The sequence below is a fragment of the Anomaloglossus baeobatrachus genome, chromosome 7, assembly GCF_048569485.1.
Source record: "Anomaloglossus baeobatrachus isolate aAnoBae1 chromosome 7, aAnoBae1.hap1, whole genome shotgun sequence".
Lineage (NCBI taxonomy): Eukaryota > Metazoa > Chordata > Amphibia > Anura > Aromobatidae > Anomaloglossus > Anomaloglossus baeobatrachus.
This window is the reverse complement of record NC_134359.1, coordinates 117,531,366-117,556,867: the sequence shown is the minus strand read 5'-3', so window position 1 is coordinate 117,556,867 and position 25,502 is coordinate 117,531,366. Positions and strand designations below refer to the sequence as shown.

Genomic DNA, 25,502 nt, shown 5'->3' with positions numbered 1-25,502 from the left:
TTCCAAGAAGTCCGGCGCATTCTAATGTGGGTGGAGGACAGAGCATCCACCATATCCGCGGTTCACATCCCAGGCGTAGAAAACTGGGAAGCAGACTTCCTCAGTCGCCAGGGCATGGACGCAGGGGAATGGTCCCTTCACCCGGACGTGTTTCAGGAAATCTGTCGCCGCTGGGGAGTGCCGGACGTCGACCTAATGGCATCCCGGCACAACAACGAGGTCGCGCGATCAAAGAGCTCTGGCGGCAGACGCCTTGGTTCAAGATTGGTCGCAGTTTCAGCTCCCATACGTGTTTCCGCCTCTGGCGCTCTTGCCCAGAGTGCTACGCAAGATCAGATCCGAGTGCAGCCGCATCATACTCGTCGCTCCAGACTGGCCGAGGAGGTCGTGGTATCCGGATCTGTGGCATCTCACGATCGGTCGACCGTGGTCACTGCCAGACCGACCAGACTTACTGTCCCAAGGGCCGTTTTTCCATCAGAATTCTGCGGCCCTGAACCTGACTGTGTGGCCATTGAGTCCTGGATCCTAGCATCTGCAGGATTATCTCAAGGAGTCGTTGCCACAATGAGACAAGCTAGAAAGTCGAATTCGGCTAAGATCTACCACAGAACGTGGAAGATTTTCTTATCCTGGTGCTCTGCTCAGGGAGTGTCTCCCTGGCCATTTGCATTGCCCAAGTTTCTTTCCTTCCTGCAATCGGGGTTAGAAAAGGGCTTGTCGCTCAGCTCCCTTAAAGGGCAAGTTTCGGCACTATCCGTGTTTTTTCAGAAGCGTCTAGCACGTCTTTCTAAGGTGCGCACGTTCCTGCAGGGGGTCTGTCATATTGTGCCCCCGTACAAGCGGCCGTTAGATCCATGGGATCTGAACAGGGTACTAGTTGCTCTCCAGAAGCCGCCCTTCGAGCCTCTGAAGGAAGTTTCCTTTTCTCGGCTGTCACAGAAAGTGGCGTTTCTTGTTGCGATCACATCGCTTCGGCGAGTGTCTGAGCTGGCAGCTCTGTCATCCAAGGCTCCCTTCCTGGTGTTCCACCAGGACAAGGTAGTGCTGCGCCCTATTCCGGAGTTTCTCCCTAAGGTCGTATCCTCTTTTCATCTTAATCAGGATATATCCTTGCCTTCTTTTTGTCCTCATCCGGTTCACCGGTATGAAAAGGACTTACGTTTGCTAGATCTGGTGAGAGCACTCAGAATCTACATTTCCCGCACGGCGCCCATGCGCCGTGCCGATGCACTTTTTGTCCTTGTCGCTGGTCCGCGCAAGGGGTTGCAGGCTTCTAAAGCCACCCTGGCTCGATGGATCAAAGAACCAATTCTAGAGGCCTACCGTTCTGCGGGGCTTCCGGTTCCTTCAGGGCTAAAAGCCCACTCAACCAGAGCCGTGGGTGCGTCCTGGGCATTACGTCACCAGGCTTCGGCTCAACAGGTGTGCCAGGCAGCTACCTGGTCCAGTCTGCACACTTTCACCAAGCATTATCAGGTGCATACCTATGCTTCGGCGGATGCCAGCTTAGGTAGAAGAGTCCTGCAGGCGGCAGTGACACCCCCGTAGGGGAGGGCTGTTTTGCAGCTCTAACATGAGGTATTTCTTTACCCACCCAGGGACAGCTTTTGGACGTCCCAATCGTCTGGGTCTCCCAATAGAGCGCTGAAGAAGAAGGGAATTTTGTTACTTACCGTAAATTCCTTTTCTTCTAGCTCTTATTGGGAGACCCAGCACCCGCCCTGTTGTCCTTCGGGATGTTTTTTTGTTGTTTGCGGGTACACATGTTGTTCATGTTGAACGGTTTTTCAGTTCTCCGATGTTATTCGGAGTTAATTTGTTTAAACCAGTTATTGGCTTCATCCTTCTTGCTTTGGCACTAAAACTGGAGAACCCGTGATACCACGGGGGGGGTATAGCCAGAGGGGGAGGGGCCTTGCACTTTTGGTGTAGTGCTTTGTGTGGCCTCCAGAGGGCAGTAGCTATACCCCAATCGTCTGGGTCTCCCAATAAGAGCTAGAAGAAAAGGAATTTACGGTAAGTAACAAAATTCCCTTCTTTCTGGTAGCGATCACATCTCTTCGGAGAGTGTCTGAGCTGACAGCGCTGTCATCCAAGACTCCCTTCCTGGTCTTCCACCAGGACAAGATAGTGCTGCGCCCCATTCAGGAGTTTCTCCCGAAGGTGGTATCCTCTTTTCATCTTAATCAGGATATCTCTTTGCCTTCGTTTTGTCCTCATGCAGTTCATCGGTATGAGAAGGATTTACATTTGTTAGATCTGGTGAGAGCACTCAGAATCTACATTTCCCGCACGGCGCCCTTGCGCCGTTCGGATGCACTCTTTGTCCTTGTCGCTGGTAAGCGCAAAGGGTCGCAGGCTTCTAAGGCCACCCTGGCTCGATGGATCAAGGAACCAATTCTTGAAGCCTACCGTTCTGCTGGGCTTCCGGTTCCATCAGGGCTGAAGGCCCATTCTACCAGAGCCGTGGGTGCATCCTGGGCATTACGACACCAGGCTACGGCTCAACAGGTGTGCCAGGCAGCTACCTGGTCGAGTCTGCACACTTTCACCAAACATTATCAGGTGCATACCTATGCTTCGGCGGACGCCAGCCTAGGTAGAAGAGTCCTGCAGGCGGCAGTTGCCTCCCCGTAGGGGAGGGCTGTCTTGCAGCTCTAACATGAGGTATTTCTTTACCCACCCAGGGACAGCTTTTGGACGTCCCAATCGTCTGGGTCTCCCAATAGAGCGCCGAAGAAGAAGGGAATTTTGTTACTTACCGTAAATTCCTTTTCTTCTAGCTCTTATTGGGAGACCCAGCACCCGCCCTGTTGTCCTTCGGGATTTTTGGTTTGTTTGCGGGTACACATGTTGTTCATGTTGAACGGTTTTCAGTTCTCCGATGTTACTCGGAGTGAATTTGTTTAAACCAGTTATTGGCTTTCCTCCTTCTTGCTTTTGCACTAAAACTGGTGAGCCAGTGATCCCACTGGGGGTGTATCGCCAGAAGGGGAGGGGCCTTACACTTTTAAGTGTAATTGCTTTGTGTGGCCTCCGGAGGCAGTGCTATACACCCAATCGTCTGGGTCTCCCAATAAGAGCTAGAAGAAAAGGAATTTACGGTAAGTAACAAAATTCCCTTCTTCTCTCGCACCCATTCAAGTGAATGGGGCGAGAGAAAAATCGCACTGCACTCGCGGTACACCGATGTACTGCCAGTGCAGTGCGAGAATGGCAATAGCCAACTACGCAGGAGAGAGGGAGAGAAATCCCTCCCTCCCCTCCTGAGTGCCGGCCCGCCCCCCGCAGCTGAGGTCTGCTCGCACGAACGGACCTCAGTTGCAAGGACACACGCATGACACTCGGCTCTGCTGTACTGCCAGCACGAGCCGAGTGTCATGCAAGTGGATCGCAGTAGTGCCCCGTGTGGCCCCAGTCTTACTGGGCTGCTTTATGAAGTTTTGATAAAATCATTTTATTAGCAGTACATTATCACTATAGGATTACTTGTCGTGTTGCCGCGGGTTGGTCCCTGCGTTTTTTTACCATTATCTATGGCAAAAACTGCAGGTACCTGCAGAAAAGAAGTGACATGCTCATTATTTTTGCTGCAGAAATTCTGCAGCAAAACCTGTAGGGGAAAAGAACGCAGTGTGCGCACACCATATTATTTTTATTTTTTTTTTAATCATAGGTTTTGCTGGGGAACCACTGCAGAAAGGTTATGAACATTTTCTGCAGCAATTCATGCAGCAAAACCGCAGCGTGTGCGCCCGGCCTAACATTGTAGAAGTCTGGTCAGCTCCATCCCTCAAACCCCCTCCAATTTGTTTAGATTAGATAGCCACGGGGTCTCTCAAGTAGAGGTGAACTGGGAAGCCCCCTGCCGTTGGATGCTTTAGCAAGGTTTGAATGTATTGAGTCTTCTCTGTGTACAGCAGGATATGTGGATACTCTGGTTTCAGGTTGGTTGAAAATAAGTGCAGGGGGAGCCCAACAGTACAAGGTGCAATGAAGCAACAGGACGGTCGAGCTCCGCTCATGCAGAGAGCAGCAGCCATGAGCAAATGAATATGCTTTTTTTCAATGTAATTTGCGCTCCTCCTGCTTACTGCAATATAAGTGTCCTTGGCATGTGCCTACCATTTCTCCCGGCCCTGATTATATAGAACTGAAAGACTTTACCTTTTAATTAAACATTACTTGGTATGAAAAGACTTTTGTAATTAGTTTAGATCTATGTCTTTGTGATTCTAACCGTCTTCCTCTTCCTTTACAGCTGGGCATGGAGGAAGAAGACGTTATTGAGGTTTATCAGGAACAGACTGGGGGCCATTCGTTGATTTAATTTTTTTTTTTTTTTTTGTTTTGCTCTATTTTCATTTGGAAATTTTTGACATTCTGGATTTTTTTTATTTTGTAATAAGTTGTTTACCTCCCCTGCCATATGGCTACCTTTCTTGTTGTAATCCACTTGCTGTCTTCACTTTAAAGGGAAACTATCATCAGAAAATAACCCATTGTTTAAATCAGCTTTTTGTATTAAATGACTATTTTTTTCAAAGATTGGCCTTTTTGTTTTTGTTTACATATCACACTCTACTAAAAAATGAAAAAAAAAAGTAATCTTGCAATTTTCACACTGGCCACGGGGGCTTTTTTTATATTTTAACTTTGTTGTTTCAGGAAACAACACATGTACATAGCCACAACGAACAGACTCTGACCCTACCTTTTTATATTGAAGTATTTGTGTGTACAAAGGTTATTATGCAGTGAAGAGGAGCAGGGTCAGCTGTGACATAACACGGGATCCACCAATTACAAGGTTATCAGCTTTGTATAGAGGTGTTTTTTTCCCTTTTTTTGTAATCCTGCCTCTGATATAACTCCCTGAAAGGACAGAGAATAGCAGTCTAAAAAAAAAAAAGTCCCAGTGTGAAAACTGCAAGATTACTGTTTGTTTTTTTTTTTTTACAAAAATTGTGATGTGAAAAAAATAATAAAAAATTGCCTTTTTTTAATGCATTTAGCACAAAAAAAATGATTTTAAACAGTCAGTCATTTTCTGATGATGGTTTCCCTTTAAACATCACATCATTTCAGCAGCCACACGATGTACCAAGATGAGCAGCATCTGCACACTTCACCAATTCAAGCCTTTTTGTCATCGGACTCTGGGCTATGAGGGTCCAGCCGGAGTCTACATGGTAACTTTGTGACAAGAGGAGAGAACTTACTGGAGACTGCTTCATATTACAGTTGAAAAACTTTGGCACCATAACTTCATTGTTCCAGCGCCTGCCTAGAAGAGTTAGGAGTTGTGTTCTTAGAAGTGGTCATGCTACAAAAACCCTATGTATAGAGAAAATGTTTGTTGTATCTTTTATTTTTGTGGGGCATGGGTTTTAAAAAAAGATAAAAAGAGAAAAAAAATGCATTATCTGTATTGGCTTAATTGAAGTAATATTAAATAAGAAGAAACGTTTTTAAAATCCGAGATCACTTTTGTTTTTTCTTGTGAACGTTTTAATCAATAAAGTGTAAGTTAGGAGTAAATTATGGCCTTGGCATTTAGGCTGTTGTACATGGGCGAGTAACAAGAATTTATATTGTCCTGGAACCATATGTTAATGATTTTATTGCCAGTCTTTGACAACATTCAATTTTAGATGACAAATTATGCATGGTAATCAGCCTTTGATTTCTTTTGACTTCCAGAACAGTTCTAATGTATATTTTTTTAATAATATTATTATTATTGCGCCATTTATACCATGGCGCTTTACATGTGAAAGGGTATACATAAAAAAACAAGTACAATAATCATGAACAATACAAGGCACAGACAGGTACAGGAGGTGAGAGGACCCTGCGGCTAGGGCTCATATTCTACAGGAGAGGGGTGAGGATACAGTAGGTGAGGATGCAGGTGGTCGTGCAGTGGTATAGTGGAATCAGGGTTACTGCAGGTTGTAGGCTTGTCAGAAGAGGTGGGTCTTCAGGTTCCTTTTAGAAGGTTTCCACGGCAGGTTACAGTCTAAGTTTGGGTATGGGGGATGCACAGTTTGGGGGGGGGGCACTTTTTTTTTATAATTAAAAAAAAAAATCGGCCTGGGGTGTCTTCCGTTTTGGATCACCAGCCAAGGTGAAGTTGTGAGTTGTGGTCTGCAGACTGCAGCAGTCTGCTTTACCCTAGCTGGCTACCAAAAAAAGGGGGTGCCCCCCACATCGTTTTTATTTATTTTTTGGCTAAATACAAGACTAAGCAACTTTTTAGTGCCACATGAAACTCCACTAAAAGGTGCCAACTTAAAATATGCAGAAGGGTGGGACATTATATACAGTGTGTCCACCCATATCCTGTCCACCGCCATTAACTTGAGAACGGCAGCAGCTATAGGCATAGAAGTGGTGTCTAGGTATAGTAAAGTAGCTATGCGCTACGCAACGAAACCACCTATAGTGCCACCTGGTGGAAATCAACGGATTTTTATCTTGAACGGAACGAGATAGAAAAAAAAAAAAAAGTGAATTACAAAGTTTTAGGGCATCATCAATTCAATACGAATCGACACCTTGCATACAGAAATGCTATGATTAGAACGTTTAACCCCTTAACGACCGCGGGCAGTAAAATTACGTCCTAGCAGTCATAACGTTACTGCCCGCGGTCTGCCGCCAGCAGCATGCCGCGATCGGCGCACATCTCAGCTGATTTTCACAGCTGAGATGTGTGCCTGCTAGGCACGAGCAGAATCGTTATCTGCTCGTGCCGTTTAACCGATTAAATGGTGCTGTCAATATGTGACAGCGCCATTATAAACGCGATCGCGGTAAAGTTTTACTTACCGCCAGATACCAGAAGTCACGTGACATGATCACGTGACTTCCAGCGATTGTCATGGTAGCACAGGGTCATGTGATGACACCTGTGCTAGACATGAACCACTTTCGTTTTCTATGGCGGCCAGGGAAGCAGGAAGTGCACGTATCTGCTATTTACAGCTGTGTAGCTGTGATCAGCAGATAGTGTAGAGCGATCGGATTGCTGATCGCAATAGCCCCCTAGGGGGACTAGTAAAATAAAATAAAAAAAATAAAAAGTTTTAAAATTAAAAAAAAAAAAACCTAAAAAGTTCAAATCACCCCCCTTTCGCCCCATTGAAAATTAAAGGGTTAAAAAAATAAAAAATACACACATTTGGTATCGCTGCATTCAGAAACGCCCGATCTATCAAAATATAAAATCAATTAATCTGATCAGTAAACGGCGTAGTGGCAAAAAAATTCCAAACCCCAAAATGACTTTTTTTGTCACAACTTTTGCGCAAAATGCAATAACAGGCGATCAAAATGTAGCATCTGCGCAAAAATGGTACCGTTAAAAACGTCAGCTCGAGTCGCAAAAAATAAGCCATCACTGAGCCATAGATCCCGAAAAATGAGAACGCTATGGGTCACGGAATATGGCGTAAAACGTGCGCCACTTTTTTCAGACAAACTTCCGAATTTTTTTTTAACCCCTTATATAAAAGTAAACCTATACATGTTTGGTGTCTACGAACTCGCACTGACCTGAGGCATCACACCCACACATCAGTCTTGCCATACAGTGAGCACAGTGAATAAAATATCTCAAAAACAATCGCACTTTTTTGCAATTTTTCTGCATTTGGAATTTTTTTTGCCGTTTTCCAGTACACTATATGGTAAAACCTATGGTTTCATTTAAAAGTACAGCTCGTTCCGCAAAAAATGAGCCCTCACATGACCATATAGACTGAAAAATAAAAAAGTTACGTCTCAGAAAAAGAATGGCGAAAAAAAAAACGGAAAGCGAAAAATTGGCCGGTCGTGAAGTGGTTAAAACTCACAAGGCTGCGGATGTGAAGCGATACCTCATGGAGACCTTCCTACAAGTCATTGGGTATGGTGGCTGCGTGGAGTGGCCTCCACGCTCACCTGACCTGACTCCATTGGACTTCTTTCTGTGAGGTCACATCAAACAGCAGGTGTATGCGACCCCTCCACCAACATTGCAGGACCTACGACGATGTATCACAGATGCTTGTACAGACAAGTCACCTACCATATTGCATATGTGCAGCAAGATACAGTATGCTGTCCACAGTCCAGATGTGCATTGCAGCTGACGGTGGCCACTTTGAGCATCAAAGTTAAATGAGTGCCATATGCATGACCAGCATTCAATGTTTGGGGGGGCGGGGGGGGGGTCATGGGTTTCATATCATAGCATAGCAATTTTTTAATTCACTTTTTTTCTTCATCTCGTTCCGTTTGAGATAAAAATGCTAACTCCATTGTTTTCCACCAGGTGGCGCTATAGGTGGTTTCATTGCGTAGCGCATGGCTACTTTTACTATACCTAGACACCACTTCTATGCCTATAGCTGCCGCCGTTCTCAAGTTAATGGTGGTGGACAGGATATGGGTGGAGACACTGTATGAGTTTGACATCTAGCCATCCATCCTAGCTTTTTAGGCTATGTGCCCATGATCACGATTTACAGCGTTTTGGACGCAGTGTTTTCGCTGCGTCCATAATGCTGCGTTGTGCAGTACAAGCACAGTGGAAGGATTTTTAGAAATGTCCTGCCCACTGTGCTTCTTTTCTTTGCACCATAAACTGACCTGTGGCATGGCTTTCCGAGTCTCAGCATGTCAATTTATGCTGTGGAGATTACTGCATTCTCCGCGGGGAGAATAGAGCTAAAGTCCGCAGCGGCCTGAACCCGGATCGTTGTCACGGGCATCTACACTCTGCTGTGGACAACACTCGCATCTCCGCAGGAAGGCTGGCAATGTATACTAGACACAGTGAAGCCGGATCTTGGGCACATAGCCGAAAAGTTTTTTGTGAAGCACCTGTAGATTCAAAATGCTTACTATACCCCTGAATAAAATCCTTCAGGGGTCTAATTTCCAAAATGGGGTCACTTGTGGGGGTTTCTGCTGTATAGGTACCCTAAGGGCCCTGCAAATGCGACATGGTGCACGTAATCTATTTCAGCCAAATTTGCTTTCCAAAATGGAAATATTGCTCCTTCTGTTCTGAGCCCTCCCATTTGTCCAAACAGAGGTTTTCTGACCACATGTGGGGTATCCGCGCCAAATATTGGAGTCCATTTTGTTGTGTTAGTTCTTCTAAGGCCGGAGTTACACTTGTGAGTGCCTCACGTGTTTCTCGCGCAAGTCTCTCATTGCATCACCCGTCACGGCCTCACACTCTTCGGACAGGAGCGGGTCGGTTGCATGTATCTCTATGCAGCTAAGACGCTCCTGTCCGGAGAGTGTGCGGCTGTGACGGGTGATGCAATGAGAGACTCGCGCGAGAAACACGCGAGGCACTCGCAAGTGTGACTCTGGCCTAAAAGTGAATAATTGTGGACTAGAGCAACAATGTTAGGTAAAATTATATTTTTTTTTATCATTCCACATTGCTTTAGTTCCTGTGGAGCACCTGAAGGGTTAATAAACTTCTTGAATGTGGTTTTGAGCACTTTGAGTTTTTAGAATGGTGTCACTTTTGTGTATTTTCTTTCACCTAGGCCTCTCAAAGTCACTTCAAATGGGATGTGGTCCCTAAAAAAATGGTTTTGTAAATTTTGTTGAAAAAATGGGAAATTGCTGATGAACTTTGAACCCTTCTAACTTCCTAACCTCAAAAAAGGTTGTTTCAAAAATTGCTCTGGTGTAAAGTAGACAAGTGGGAAATGTTATTTATTAACTATTTTGTGTCACAGAACAAACACATTTATGGCCATAAAAATTAAAAGTTTGCAAATTGCAAAATTTTCATCAAATTTCTGATTTTTTTCACAAATAAAAGCAAAAAATATCATCCTAAATTTATAACTATCCTGAAGTACAACAAACAATCTCAGAATCACCAGGATCCGTTGAAGCGTTCCAGAGTTATAACATCATAAAGTGACACTGGTCAGAATTGTAAAAAAATGGCCTGGTCACAAAGTACAAAACTGGCTTCATCCTTCAGGGGTTAAGGCCCTTCACATGTACGTGTGGCATCCTTTTTTCATGGATACCATGCATACCCTTTAAAATCTATGGTTGGATGGCACACTGATGGAAGACAACAGTATTGGTTTTTCACGTATGTGCTTTATACAGGGATGTGTGAAGGTGGCATAAGGTAAATTGGTTCACATTAAAGTAATGAAATTAGGTATTTAGAGACCTTGCTTTGTGCACTAGGACACAGTCATGCCGGAATAAAAAATAACTTTCTACTGTTGCCTGGAAGCATAATGTCTACAATAAATGTACAGTATAGCACAAAAGTTAGTGCACCCTTCACATTTTTGTAAATATTTTAAATCTTTTCATGGATCAACACTGAGGATATGTCACTTTGATACAATGTACAGTAGACAGTGTACAGCTTGTATTAACAGTGTAAATTTGGTGCCCTCTTAGTAACTGAACACACAGCCGACCATGGCGAGGCCTGTTCTTGGTGAAACCTGTCTTGTTAAACCTCTGTATGGTCTTGGCCACCGCGCTGCAGCTCAGTTTCAAGGTTTTGGCAATCTTTCTATAGCCTAGGCCATCTTTATGTAGAGCAATATTTTTTTTTCTTTTTCTTTCAGATCCTCAGAGAATTCTTTGCCATGAGGAGCCATGTTGAACTTCCAGTGACCAGTATGAGAGTGTGTGAGCAAATAACACAATTTAACACACCTGCTCCCCATTCACACCTGAGACCTTGTAACACTAAAGAATAACAACACCGGTGAGGGAAAATGGCTAATTTGGCATTTTCACTTAGGGGTGTACTCACTTTTGTTGCCAGTGGTTTGGACATTAATGGCTGTGTGTTTAGTTATCTAGAGGGCACACCAAATTTATACGGTAATCAAGCTGAACAAAAATGTCTTAACATTGTATCATATGTGATACATATCTTCAGTGTTGTCCAACGTAAAGATATAATAAAATATTTACTAAAATGTGAAGGATGTACTCACTTTTGTGATACCCGATTCTTTCCCCGCTATTTTTACCTGCACCGAATGAAGTAAATAAAGTACTTTGGAATATTGGATGGATTGTGCCGTGGCTCTTTCTTTCTTGCTGGATTGGATTTGGACTTTCTCCTACTCTGATCACGTGCACCCGTGACCATTTCCCTTAAACGGATGACTGGAAACTAACCTACCTCTTCCCGGTATAAAGGTATTGCGCGGTTGTTGCAAAACCGCTTCTGCATATCATTCACTTTTGTGATACACTGTATATTTATGTTGAAACATTAACATTACCTTTTGCTGGAAACACAAGGGCCTAGCCTAAACATTGAAAAACTGTCCCATACTTTTATGCATCCTCCACCAATGTTTTCAATAGGCGATATGCTGCGGAGCACTGGTACTTAAAGGGAATCTGTCACCAGGTTTTTAACACCTAATCTGAAAGCAGTATAACGTAGGGGCAGAGATCCTGATTCCAGCGGTGTCTTACTTACTGGGCTGCTTAGTAGTTTTGATAAAAATCAGCAGTAAATTATGATTAGAGGACTACTTGGTTTTCGGCCAGGTAGTCCAGCATATTCATGAGCTCTGTATAACTGCTAGATCTGCAGAAGAGAAAAAATTGCTTTTATCCAAATGATGGCAACAGATTAGTAAATGACACCTCTGGAATCGCGGACTCTGTCTCTACATTATGCTGCTCTCAGATGGGGTAGAAAGAAAACCTGCTGACAGATTCCCTTTAAGGCATCCTTCCCCTTAGGGAGGTGCCTGAGCAACGTGTGTATTCTGCCACTGCCTGTTGCTACTGTATTTGTCAGATCCCAGACAATATGTGTTCATCCTGTGTACGATAACCTGTGTTTCTGTATACAGTCCACTATTCCGTTCTGTCAGCAGCTGCCGACTGTGCAGTTCCTCCGCCAAGCAGTCCGCACCAGTTATCCTGCCAGTATCAGCCATCCAGCCAGTTCCAGCAGTCCAGTCAGTATCAACTGTTCTGTTGTGCCACCCATGTCCCAGAGTCCGTTCCTGCTTGGTTGACACCTTCCAGCACAAGCCTAACTTCACCATCAGAGGCTCTAATGAAGACAAGGTAGTCGCTTAGATACGTCCCTCTAGGGGAAGCCCGGTCCTCTGGCGCACTGGGTCCACACCCACTACTATGACACCTTATATCCAAGGTGTTCATCATCTGTGCTCTGCTCCCAGCACTGTCTAACTATGTAGGAGGTTAGTCCAGAAGATCAAAGTTGTCTATCATACATCTCAACACTGAGAAACTTGCTGTAAGTTATTGTGAGGGTGTGCTCTCTAGATTTCACAATTTAAACTTTCTTCATCGTTCCTTATGGGAGACCCAAACCATGGGTGTATAGCTTCTGCCTCCGGAGGACACACAAAGTACTACACTCAAACGTGTAGCTCCTCCCTCCGGGCTATATACACCCCCTGGATGACAATCTAACCAGTTCAATGCTTTGTGTTCAGGAGGTCACACACACACATGCATTCTCTGATTTTTTCATTTTATTTTGATTTTAAAGATATGGAAGAAAAGCGGGTCCAGTCTGGACTCCCGGCATGTCCCTTCTCACCCCACTGTGTCGGCGGTGCTGTTAAGGTTGACTTTACAAGGCTGGAGCCTTCACATGCCGCGCTCCTTCAACATCCTCTGAGAGGCTCTGGTTTGAAGTGGGAGCCGTCACGGTCCTCTCTGCTTGCAGGAGACCGGTCTCCATCCGCAGCCCTGTCTGGTTCCTGCTGGAAGGAGCGTTTAACCCCCCCTCAGGGACTGGCCCTGCGTCTCAAAAGCTAAGTATTGAGACGTTTTTCAGGGGTCCCGGGTACTTTTATTAGGGGGAAAGTATGTCTTTTGTCTTTACTGTAAATTCCGGCCGGTTCTGGGGGTTTTCCCTGAGAACCGCGCCGAGGGTGCCTGCTCGTCGGCCGCATGTTAAAATCTAGGCCCCGGCTTCTGTTTGGGCCTAGTTTCGGTTTCATCTTCCCCTGCATGTCATTCATGCAGGGGAATAGAGTGGCACCGCCCACCGGCCATCCAGCAGAGGGGAGGACACTCCTCTCTGAGGAGATGTTTCCCTCCCCTGCATCTCTCCTTAGCCCTCCGGTTTCTAATCTCCGCCCCCCCTCCTCCTCCCAGCGCCATTTTCTCAGCGTTTATCACACTGATTGGCGCTGGCTGCTGAACTGCTGCTTTCTAGGAAGGCTGACGCTTTACTGGGGGTCCGAGCTGTGGAATCCGGAGGGCACACAGAGAGCGGTCTGGTAAGCCACAACCTCTGGTTGTGGGCTTTATTATACACTCTCAGGACATTCTATAGGAGTGTATTCTTACTGCAGAGCTTCCACCTCAGCAGCATGTCTGTCACTAGAGCAAGGCTGCAAAGCTGTACGCTATATGCACTGCTTGTAAGCTCATTCTGCAGAGCCAAGCACATACCCACATTGTGATGCCTGTGCTAACATGGTTGTGTCTCAGCCTGGAGCCTCCTCAGGGGTTCCTCCGGCCGCTCCAGCCCCAGTGGCTGATCCCCCGGCTTGGGTAGCATCTTTTTCCAAAGCTATTTCCCAGTCTTTTGCCGACTCCAGGGACAGCTGTCCCGGACTCTGCTGACCATGCATCAGCCCTCTTCTCAGGGTGCCTCTGCTGCTCCGAGCTCTGCAGAGCTCTCAGAGCATGTCCTAGGACCCCGTCCCCCTAAACGGAGACGCAGGGACCCTTCTCCTTCCTCGTCCCACGGCTCTGATTCACGAGCCGAGGTGCAGGGCGAGGAGGATTCTTTTACTGTGGGCTCAGACGCTACCTCTATGTACCCCATTGTCTTGTCTGAGGGTGAGGCGGATGTTAGTGACTTGATTGCGTCCATTAACTCCGTACTGAACCTCAATCCACCAGAGTCAGAGGAACAAGCCTCTCTGGTAGAGATACACCAGTTTGCCTCACCTAAGAAAGCTAGGAGTACGTTTTTTAACCACTCCACTTTTCAGGCCACTGTCACCAAGCCCAGGGCCTGTCCTGACAAACGCTTTCCGAAGCGTAGTTCTGATGACCGTTTTCCTTTTCCACCAGAGGTGGTTAAGGAATGGGCCCAGTCTCCAAAGGTAGACCCTCCGGTGTCCAGAATCTCAGCCCGCACAGTCGTAGCTGTGGCTGATGGCACTTCTCTTAAGGATCCCACTGACCGCCAGGTTGACCTTCTGGCCAAGTCTGTATATGAGGCGGCAGGAGCCTCGTTCTCCCCGTCTTTTGCGGCAGTGTGGGCTCTTAAGGCAGTCTCTGGCTCTCTGGCGGAGATACATTCCCTCACCAGGGACTCTATACCTGAGATGGATGCCTTAACTTCTCAAGCTACCGGAGGAGTCGGCTTTTTCATCCTACGCCATGTCTGCCATTCTGGAGGCTTCTCACCGCACGGCGGTGGCCTCCGCTAACTCCCTCGCGATCCGCAGAATCTTGTGGCTTCGGGAGTGGAAAGCAGACGCTTCCTCTAAGAAGTACCTTGCGAGTCTCCCTTTTGCTGGATCCCGGCTGTTTGGTGAACAACTGGATGAAATAATTAAGGAAGCTACTGGCGGGAAGAGTACTTCCTTGCCACAAACTAAAACCAGGAAACCTGTCCAGGGCAGGAACCAATCGAGGTTTCGTTCCTTTCGTTCCTCTAACTGGTCATCCTCTAAGCCCTCAACCTCGTCCACTACCGCAGCCAAGGATCGTAAACCCAACTGGCGCGCGAAGCCGCGTCCTCAAAAGACCGGAGGAGCCGCTGCCACTAAGGCAGCCCCCTCTTGACTATCTGGCTGCGCCAGCAACGTCCTTGGTCGGTGGCAGGCTCTCCCACTTTGGCGACGTGTGGTTTCAACACGTCTCCGATCAGTGGGTGCGGGATATCATCTCCCACGGCTACAGGATAGAATTTTCTTCCAGTCCGCCAAACAGATTTTTTCTGTCCACCCCCCCCTGCTCCAAAGCCGCCGCCTTCTCTCAGGCCGTGGCATCCCTGCAGGCCAACGGTGTAATTGTTCCGGTTCCCGCCCGGGAACGGTTCAGCGGTTTCTACTCAAACCTCTTTCTAGTCCCCAAGAAGGACGGTTCCTTCCGGCCCATCCTAGATCTCAAGCTTCTCAACAAGCATGTTCAGGTGCGGCGCTTTCGCATGGAATCCCTGAGATCGGTCATTGCCTCAATGACCCAAGGAGATTTTCTGGCATCCATCAACATCAGAGATGCCTATCTGCATGTGCCTATTGCGGTTTCACACCAGCGTTGGCTACGCTTTGCAATCGGAGAGGAACATTTCCAATTCGTGGCTCTCCCCTTCGGGTTAGCCACGGCCCCTCGAGTATTCACCAAGGTCATGGCAGCAGTGGTTGCGGTTCTGCACCTCCAGGGGTTGGCAGTGATTCCTTACCTGGACGACCTTCTAGTCAAGGCCTCATCCAGTGCAGACTGCCAGCGGAGTGTCTCGCTCACTCTCGCCACGCTCGTTCAGTTCGGGTGGCTTGTCAACCTGCCCAAGTCCACTCTGACCCCGACCCAGGTACTTATGTACCTAGGGATGCAGTTCGAGACTCTGCCGGCACTTGTCAAGTTGCCCTTAGTCAAACAGCAGTCCCTTCGTCTGGCGGTGCGCTCTCTGCTGAGGCACCGCCGTCATTCCATCAGGCACCTCATACAGGTGCTGGGTCAGATGGTGGCGTCAATGGAAGCGGTTCCCTTTGCCCAGTTCCATCTGCGTCCCCTGCAGCTGGACATTCTCCACTGTTGGGACAAGCGGATCTCTTCCTTGCACAGGCTGGTGGCTCTGTCGCCACAGACCAGGAGCTCCCTTCAGTGGTGGCTTCGGCCCCTCTCTCTGTCACAGGGACGCTCCTTCCTGACTCCGTCCTGGGTGATCCTCACCACGGATGCCAGCCTCTCCGGTTGGGGAGCAGTTTTTCTCCATCACCGAGCACAGGGCACTTGGACTCCGTCCGAATCGGCCCTCTCGATCAATGTGCTGGAGATCAGAGCTGTGTTTCTAGCTCTCCTAGCCTTTCACCACCTGTTGGCGGGCAGGCACATTCGAGTTCAGTCGGACAACGCGACAGCGGTTGCCTACATCAATCACCAGGGCGGGACTCGCAGCCGTCTGGCGATGTTGGAGGTTCAACGAATCCTCCAGTGGACGGAGGACTCCAAGTCCACCATATCAGCAGTCCACATCCCAGGCGTAGAAAACTGGGAGGCCGATTATCTCAGCCGTCAAACCGTGGACAGCGGCGAGTGGGCCCTGCATCCGGCAGTGTTCAGATCTATCTGCCGCAAGTGGGGCACTCCGGAAGTGGATCTAATGGCATCCCGGCACAACAACAAGGTTCCGGTTTACGTGGCTCGCTCCCACGATCCTCAAGCCTTCGCAGCGGACGCGCTGGTTCAGAATTGGTCCCAGTTCCGTCTGGCCTATGTGTTTCCCCCTCTAGCTCTCTTGCCCAGGGTTCTGCGCAAGATCAGAATGGAGGGCCGTCGAGTCATAATCATTGCTCCAGACTGGCCCAGGCGAGCTTGGTACCCAGACCTGCTCCGTCTGTCCGTAGAGGTGCCGTGGCATCTCCCGGACCGCCCAGACCTTCTCTCTCAAGGTCCGTTTTTCCGCTAGAATTCTGCGGCTCTCAGATTGACGGCGTGGCTCTTGAGTCCTGGATCCTGACGGCTTCAGGCATTCCCTCTGAGGTCATCTCCACTATGACTCAGGCTCGGAAGTCTTCTTCGGCCAAGATTTACCACAGGACTTGGAGGATTTTCCTGTCCTGGTGTCGCTCTTCCGACCATGCTCCTTGGCCGTTCTCCTTGCCGACCATCCTGTCTTTTCTACAGTCCGGTCTACAGCTAGGACTGTCCCTCAATTCCCTCAAGGGACAGGTGTCGGCTCTGTCGGTATTGTTCCAGCGGCGTATCGCCCGACTGGCTCAGGTGCGCACCTTCATGCAGGGCGCATCTCACATCATTCCTCCTTACCGGCGGCCCTTGGATCCCTGGGACCTTAATCTGGTCCTCACGGCCTTACAGAAACCCCCCTTTGAGCCTCTCAGGGAGGTTCCTTTGTTTAGACTTTCACAGAAAGTTGTTTTTTCTAGTAGCCATAACTTCTCTCAGGAGAGTTTCTGATTTGGCTGCGCTCTCTTCGGAGTCCCCCTTTTTGGTGTTTCACCAAGACAAGGTGGTTCTTCGTCCGACTCCGGACTTTCTCCCTAAGGTGGTGTCTTCTTTCCACCTTAACCAGGACATTTCATTACCTTCTCTTTGTCCGGCCCCTGTGCATCGCTTTGAGAAGGCGTTGCATTCCTTAGATTTGGTGCGGGCGCTCCGAATCTATGTGTCACGCACCGCCGTTTTTAGGCGGTGCACCTCACTTTTTGTGCTAACCACTGGTCAGCGCAAGGGTCTCGCTGCTTCTAAACCGACCCTAGCTCGTTGGATTAGGTCGGCTATCACCGATGCCTACCAGTGTTCTCAGGTGCCCCCTCCGCCAGGGATTAAGGCGCACTCGACCAGAGCTGTCGGTGCCTCCTGGGCTTTCAGGCACCAGGCTACGGCTCAGCAGGTTTGTCAGGCTGCCACTTGGTCCAGTCTGCACACTTTTTCGAAGCACTACCAAGTGCATGCTCATGCTTCGGCAGATGCGAGCTTGGGCAGACGCATTCTTCAGGCGGCTGTCGCCCATTCGTGAAGTTAGGTTTTGTCTACTTCTCAGTTTGGTTTATTTCCCACCCATGGACTGCTTTGGAACGTCCCATGGTTTGGGTCTCCCATAAGGAACGATGAAGAAAAAGAGAATTTTGTTTACTTACCGTAAATTCTTTTTCTTATAGTTCCGACATGGGAGACTCAGCACCCTCCCTGTTGCCTGTTGGCAGTTTTTTGTTCCGTGTGTTTTCACCGGCTGTTGTTAGTAGACAGAGTTCCGTTTTTTCCGAGTTTTACTCTATCTCTATTTATGGGTGGATGTCCTCCTTCAGCTTTTGCACTGAACTGGTTAGATTGTCATCCAGGGGGTGTATATAGCCCGGAGGGAGGAGCTACACGTTTGAGTGTAGTACTTTGTGTGTCCTCCGGAGGCAGAAGCTATACACCCATGGTTTGGGTCTCCCATGTCGGAACTATAAGAAAAAGAATTTACGGTAAGTAAACAAAATTCTCTTTTTATTAAATATGAAATGGATCTCTATGACCTGACAAGACTGGTGTACTTACTTTGAAAATCCATGTCAAATTTCCTGTGTAATCCTTTCTGAAAATGTACTTGCCTAATATTAAAATGAGCATTTTAATTTCCAGCAATGCAAAGAAACGCCAAGATTTAAAAGCTTTATTAACCTGCGCTATCAGTTTTTATCAGCTGTCTGATGGCCTCCAAGATGGAAAGTAAAGCAATATTACAATAAAGCTTAATTTACTGTAAAGCACTGCTCCAGTTTTGTTTTTGTTTTTTTAATTTTACCGATTGAGTGGTGCTTCCAATTTGAGTCCCGTGTCTTATACACACCCGCTTGTATTTTCAGCTTCTATCTATGCCGCTCCATTCAGCCTACGACAGTTTGTGACCCACCTCCCAGATTGTTCCAATGTTTCATGGAGCGCGCCATAGGTCACTTTTCCATGAAAGTCTATGAGAACCTCATTCTGGCCTCATTCTGACTCTCATAAATTTGCACTGGGAGACTGTGACGCAATGTCTGATTTCCTGTAAGTCAGAAATTGCAGTCACAAGATGGCCCTGCAAGATTGGAGTGGTGAAGACCCCAGAGGGTGGGTATAAGACAAAGAGAAAGGGGACTCGCATTAAATGCGCCACTACAGTGCTGAAAAAAACCAAACCACAGAATAGTGCTTTTAGGTACTGATTGACAAGTGAATACTTATCACGTCGCTATCGTGCATACAAGCTCATTAGAAAAGCAAAAGTTCGCTCGAAAGACTGCTGGAGCAGTTGATGGAAAGTCGCTAGTCGTTCATAGAAGCATGTTTTAATGCGGGGGTCGGAAACCTATGGCTCGCAAGCCAGATGTGGCTCTTTCGATGGCTGCATCTTGCTTGCAGACAAATCTTTGAAAATAAAACTGTATTTTCCAGTTTGTAAGACACACTTTTTTTCCCCGAAAACTGGGGGAAAATGGGGGTGCATCTTACAAACCGCATATGGCTTACCGGGGCGGCAGTGGTGGGGCAGGGTTGGCAATACTGCGGGCTGGTGGGGTTTCATGGCGGAGAGCACACCAGCGGACTGTGGGCTGCCTTGAATCTCCCGCAGTTGACGAGATTGACTTCAAGAAAATGGCCGTGGAGGCGGCGCGTGCTCAGATAGGACTCCGCAACCATTTTAAGAAGTCCATCTCATCGATCTGCACACGCGCCGCGGCCATTTTCTTGATGTCCATCTCGTCAACTGCCGAAGATGCAAAGCAGCCAGCCAGCAGATTAATGGTTCACCCCATGATTCCGCAGTATTGCTGACCCTCCGCTGCTGCACACTGAGCCACAACACCCCCTCTTCCGAGCCCACCGGCAGATCAATGGTGCCCACAGCCATGACACACCACGAGCCCGCAGCAGTATCGCCGACCCTCCACACACTGACCCTCTTGAGCCGTGACACCCCCTCCTCTGTGCTCGCAGCATCGCCTGCCCTGCCTCCGGGACCTTCTCAGCCGCTCCACCACCGCCGCCTCCCCCTGGTGAGTATGGCTCTCACGGAAACACATTTTAAAATATGTGGCGTTCATGGCTCTCTCAGCCAAAAAGGTTCTTGAACACTGTGAAATTTTATGTCGGCAAGTGATCTTTTTTAACCAAGTTGAAAAATCTGATTTCACAGCAATCGAATGATCACAATCGCTACCAGCTGTTACACATTGAGATTATCACTGTCTTAAGAATCATATTGTGATTTTACTCGTGATTTTTGCCCCGTCTAATAAGGGCTTTAGTGTTCTAGGATGAGGATGAAAAGGAACTGGCATTATATGCCACAGATTATCCCACTACCAAACACAAAAAATGACATTACACAAAAAGTTCCAAAAATACAAATATTTATTTAATCATTACCTATAACATAAAACAAGGGGGGGGGGCTGAAGCAAAATATATTGAAGTAGTGGAATAATACTAATAAAGCACCAATAAATATGGAAATTTGTGCACATAATAGGTGATTAGTGCATACATTGTGGTTAGTCCACCACTATATGGCACCGTAATGGCATAACAAAGAAAAAGATGCCTGCAAACCAGTAACACACCTCAAGAATAAGATAAATGATGGGAATCTTTATTATGTATCACAAACCACACAGGATTCCATTAAAAACATACAGAAAGTCGCGTTCTCCACTCATTCAGTGTCTCAAATAGGCCAGGAGGAGGCGTCCTCTATACTCCAAATAAGAGTGTACCCCATCAGGAACCGCCCCGACTGGACCACACAATGTTACATATTTGAGATTGGAAGTAAAAGAATAAATTACATTTGAAGGCAACAAATAAGGACATCTGTACAAACATAATATAGCAATGTGACATCAAACCCAAAAGTGGCTGTGGGGTCATCAGTAACCGTGATGTTGATGATGGAAAAGTGGCACAACGATGAGACGCTATGTTTGTCTCCAAATCCGATTACAAAGCCAGTCTCTCAGCAGTCCTGCATCGTCAGTTTTTAATATGGACTATGGATATAATATTTCATGTCTTCAAATGTATGAAGGAGGATAGCAACGCGCCACTGTCTTTTAAGTGCAGAAAATTCCAGCAAGTAATTGCTCTTTTGCTGTTGGTTTTGCTTCAAGTGGTTATTGTGTGTATATATATATATATATATATATATATATATATATATATATATAATTGCTTCACAATAGTGGCGTACAATAGTGGCGTCAGGTCCAATATTTCTATTTATGGCCTACAGATTACAGGGAATCTGTCACAAAGTGACACATCGCTGGAATCAGGGTCTCCATCTTTACCTTATGCTGCTCTTAGATGGGGAGAAATTACCCAGTGACAGATTCCCTTTATCTTATTTTAAATTGCTAATTAACTCTTTCATAACCTAGTGACTTTTTAGTTTTGTTCTTTTGTTTTTCCTCCCCTATTCTCAGAAGCCATAATTTTTTTATTTTCTGTCCACAAAGATGTATTCAAGTATAATTTTTGCAGGACAAAAGTCATTTTTAAATTACAACATTCATTTTGCTCAATGTGGTGAAAAGCAGGAAGAAAAAAAATCCAAGTGGGGTGTAATGGTGCAATAATGCAATTCCGTCATTATTTTTTTTGGGGGGGGGGGGTGTTGTTATGAGATTTATGGTGCTGTAAAAATGCCCTGGCGATATGATTTTTCCAGAGCAGTACAATTTCTGAGTGTATGAGTTTTTCATATATATGCATATATATTTTAGAGGTAAAAAAAAATAAATATATAAAAATGTTGTTATATTCCATATTTTTAATTTTTCCGTTTGGAGCTGTGTATTCGCTTGTTTTCTTCAAGCTGAGCTGTAGTTTTTATCCATACCATTTTGGGGTGCATGTTATGTTTTTAACCTCTTTTATTGTATTTTTTAAGGGAAGTATGACGACCGGTCAACAGTTCTGACATCATTTTTTTTTCTTTTTGGTGATTCATTTATGGTTTAAAGAATGAATAAATCAGACTTTATGGAGATAAAACAATAGCAAGTACATTTTTTGCATTTTTTTTAACCAAAATTAGGGGGTAATTTAAAAGTTTATATTTTTTAATATATTTTTGCAACTTTTACTTTACCTTTTAGCTTCCCTAAGGGACTTGAATCCACGATCAACATTTAATCGCTAATACTATACACTGCAACGCTATACTTTGCTATATAGTGTAATTGAGACTGTGAAGCTAAGCCAGGGCTTTCATGGGTCATCCAATGTAAGTGCAGAAGATCGCCAGCAAACAGGCCATTTCTGTGTTACTGTCAGTGATTGACAGCGGCATTTACATGTTACAACAGCTGCAGTGGTCACATAACCTCAGTCATGCAAAGCTTTTACTTGCGGTCACTTGACTGTCTGCTTGCACTGTGAATACAGAGTAACGGTGACTGTGTGCATTTCAGAAAGCTGGCAACCTTAGTACCAAAATCAAGCACCCACAACAGAAAATGCATCAATATGGAATAAGTATGATGAAATGTTGGTGATGCATTTGTCTATTGATTATATGATTAGACAATTCAGAATAGAACTGTAACCGATAAAGAAAAATCAAACAAAAAGTTCAAATAAATTCATAGAAAAAAGGCAAAATGATAATGCAAGTAATAATGTGGCAGCAAAAAAAATAAATAAAACAAAACAGAAAAGCATCCACACAAGTAAGATCATGTAATATAAAAACAGAGCATTACAATAGGACCTGACGATAAACCTATATTATGACCCAGATGGAAAAAATATGCCCTAAAAATAGTAAATACCATAAAATGATGTAAATTGGGTGAGATGTGTTATATATGACATATGTGGCACATACAGTTAGGTCCAGAAATATTTGGACAGTGACACAAGTTTTGTTATTTTAGCTGTTTACAAAAACATGTTCAGAAATACAATTATATATATAATATGGGCTGAAAGTGCACACTCCCAGCTGCAATATGAGAGTTTTCACATCCAAATCGGAGAAAGGGTTTAGGAATCATAGCTCTGTAATGCATAGCCTCCTCTTTTTCAAGGGACCAAAAGTAATTGGACAAGGGACTCTAAGGGCTGCAATTAACTCTGAAGGTGTCTCCTTCGTTAACCTGTAATCAATGAAGTAGTTAAAAGGTCTGGGGTTGATTACAGGTGTATGGTTTTGCATTTGGAAGCTGTTGCTGTGACCAGACAACATGCGGTCTAAGGAACTCTCAATTGAGGTGAAGCAGAACATCCTGAGGCTGAAAAAAAAGAAAAAATCCATCAGAGAGATAGCAGACATGCTTGGAGTAGCAAAATCAACAGTCGGGTACATTCTGAGAAAAAAGGAATTGACTGGTGAGCTTGGGAACTCAAAAAGGCCTGGGCATCCACGGATGAAAACAGTGGTGGATGATCGCCGCATACTTTCTTTGGTGAAGAAGAACCCGTTCACAACATCAACTGAAGTCCAGAACACTCTTAGTGAAGTAGGTGTATCTGTCTCTAAGTCAACAGTAAAGAGAAGACTCCATGAAAGTAAATACAAAGGGTTCACATCTAGATGCAAACCATTCATCAATTCCAAAAATAGACAGGCCAGAGTTAAATTTGCTGAAAAACACCTCATGAAGCCAGCTCAGTTCTGGAAAAGTATTCTATGGACAGATGAGACAAAGATCAACCTGTACCAGAATGATGGGAAGAAAAAAGTTTGGAGAAGAAAGGGAACGGCACATGATCCAAGGCACACCACATCCTCTGTAAAACATGGTGGAGGCAACGTGATGGCATGGGCATGCATGGCTTTCAATGGCACTGGGTCACTTGTGTTTATTGATGACATAACAGCAGACAAGAGTAGCCGGATGAATTCTGAAGTGTACCGGGATATACTTTCAGCCCAGATTCAGCCAAATGCCGCAAAGTTGATCGGACGGCGCTTCATAGTACAGATGGACAATGACCCCAAGCATACAGCCAAAGCTACCCAGGAGTTCATGAGTGCAAAAAAGTGGAACATTCTGCAATGGCCAAGTCAATCACCAGATCTTAACCCAATTGAGCATGCATTTCACTTGCTCAAATCCAGACTTAAGACGGAAAGACCCACAAACAAGCAAGACCTGAAGGCTGCGGCTGTAAAGGCCTGGCAAAGCATTAAGAAGGAGGAAAGCCAGCGTTTGGTGATGTCCATGGGTTCCAGACTTAAGGCAGTGATTGCCTCCAAAGGATTCGCAACAAAATATTGAAAATAAAAATATTTTGTTTGGGTTTGGTTTATTTGTCCAATTACTTTTGACCTCCTAAAATGTGGAGTGTTTGTAAAGAAATGTGTACAATTCCTACAATTTCTATCAGATATTTTTGTTCAAACCTTCAAATTAAACGTTACAATCTGCACTTGAATTCTGTTGTCGAGATTTCATTTCAAATCCAATGTGGTGGCATGCAGAGCCCAACTCGCGAAAATTGTGTCACTGTCCAAATATTTCTGGACCTAACTGTATCCTTCCATGCGCTTTCCAGACCTATATACGGATAATTGTCAGAGCCGTGGTTTATGCAAAAATTGCTTCGGTCTACAACCAGACTTTGACATCTGATGCAGACAACAAGAAGAACAAATTACTATATACACCTTAGCCATTACCTGGTCTACAACAATTATTATGTATGGGTTTGTTAGTTTGGGATACATATACTTTAATGTTTATATATACCGTATACACATGTATACAGTGCCTTGCAAAAGTATTCGGCTCCCTTGAATTTTTCAACCTTTTCCCACATTTCAGGCTTCAAACATGGTGAAGTATCAACAACAAGTGGGACACAATTGTGAAGTTGATGGAAATGTATTGCTTATTTTAAACTTTGTTAAAAAATAATAAACTGAAAATTGGGGCGTGCAATATTATTCGTCCAGTCAATCCAGAAGTTCATTGAGGATCTCTGAAAGATCCAATGTTGTCCTAAACGACTGATGATGATAAATATAAGCCACCTGTGTATAATCAAGTCTCCGTATAAATGCACCTGCTCTGTGATAGTCTCAGTGTTCTGTTTAAAGCACAAAGAGCATCATCAAGACCAAGGAATACAACAGGCAGGTCCGTGATACTGTTGTGGAGAAGTTTAAAGCCGGATTTGGTTACAAAAAGATTTCCAAAACTTTAAACATCCCAAGGAGCACTGTGCAAGCGATCATATTGAAATAAAAGGAGTATCATACTGTGTTTTCTCTTTTAAATCATGGCTGTTGTTTAATAATGTATTTTATATAGTAAGGATTCCATATTCTATGTAGGGTAGATTGCTGCCATCTTGTGGCCTTTTCCGATATTGACACTTTTATTACATGAGCATCAAGCATTCATTTCAGATCAAAGGACCATCATCATGCATGGCGTTCGGCTTGCCCTTCATCTCCTGTGTCTCTCCCATGTCTCATAGTGTCACAGACATCTCTGAGACGCGGTCGGCAGCGGGTATCCAGATACACCAGCCCGCGCATGCATCACATAGACGCACCTTTTTTCTTATTTGCCAGCTGTCACATTTAAATCTCCCTCTCCTTTGATGATTCTACTGCCTGATGAAGGAACATCGAAATGCGAGTCGGGGTGGGCGTTACACATTACATTACCTGAGGTAATTAACATCTCTGACCCCAATACACCCTGTTTATCTATTGCATGCACATCATGTACTAAGTATCTGATGTTATATGATTTATTCCATAAGTGTCTCTTTTTAACCCTAATATTGACTTATGCACTCTACTGCAC

The 25,502-nt window shown here is 45.5% G+C and overlaps 1 protein-coding gene across 1 annotated transcript in view; it reads left to right on the top strand.

The window, feature by feature from the left end:
• The window catches only part of SUMO1 (small ubiquitin like modifier 1), a 33,302-nt gene extending 27,817 nt beyond the window's left edge, over window positions 1–5,485 (top strand). The window contains exon 5 of the mRNA XM_075318977.1: window positions 4,265–5,485. Coding sequence (XP_075175092.1) covers window positions 4,265–4,333 — 69 coding nt within the window. The 3' untranslated portion in view covers window positions 4,334–5,485. The remainder of the gene's footprint in view (window positions 1–4,264) is intronic.
• The last annotated feature ends 20,017 nt before the right edge of the window (window positions 5,486–25,502 follow it).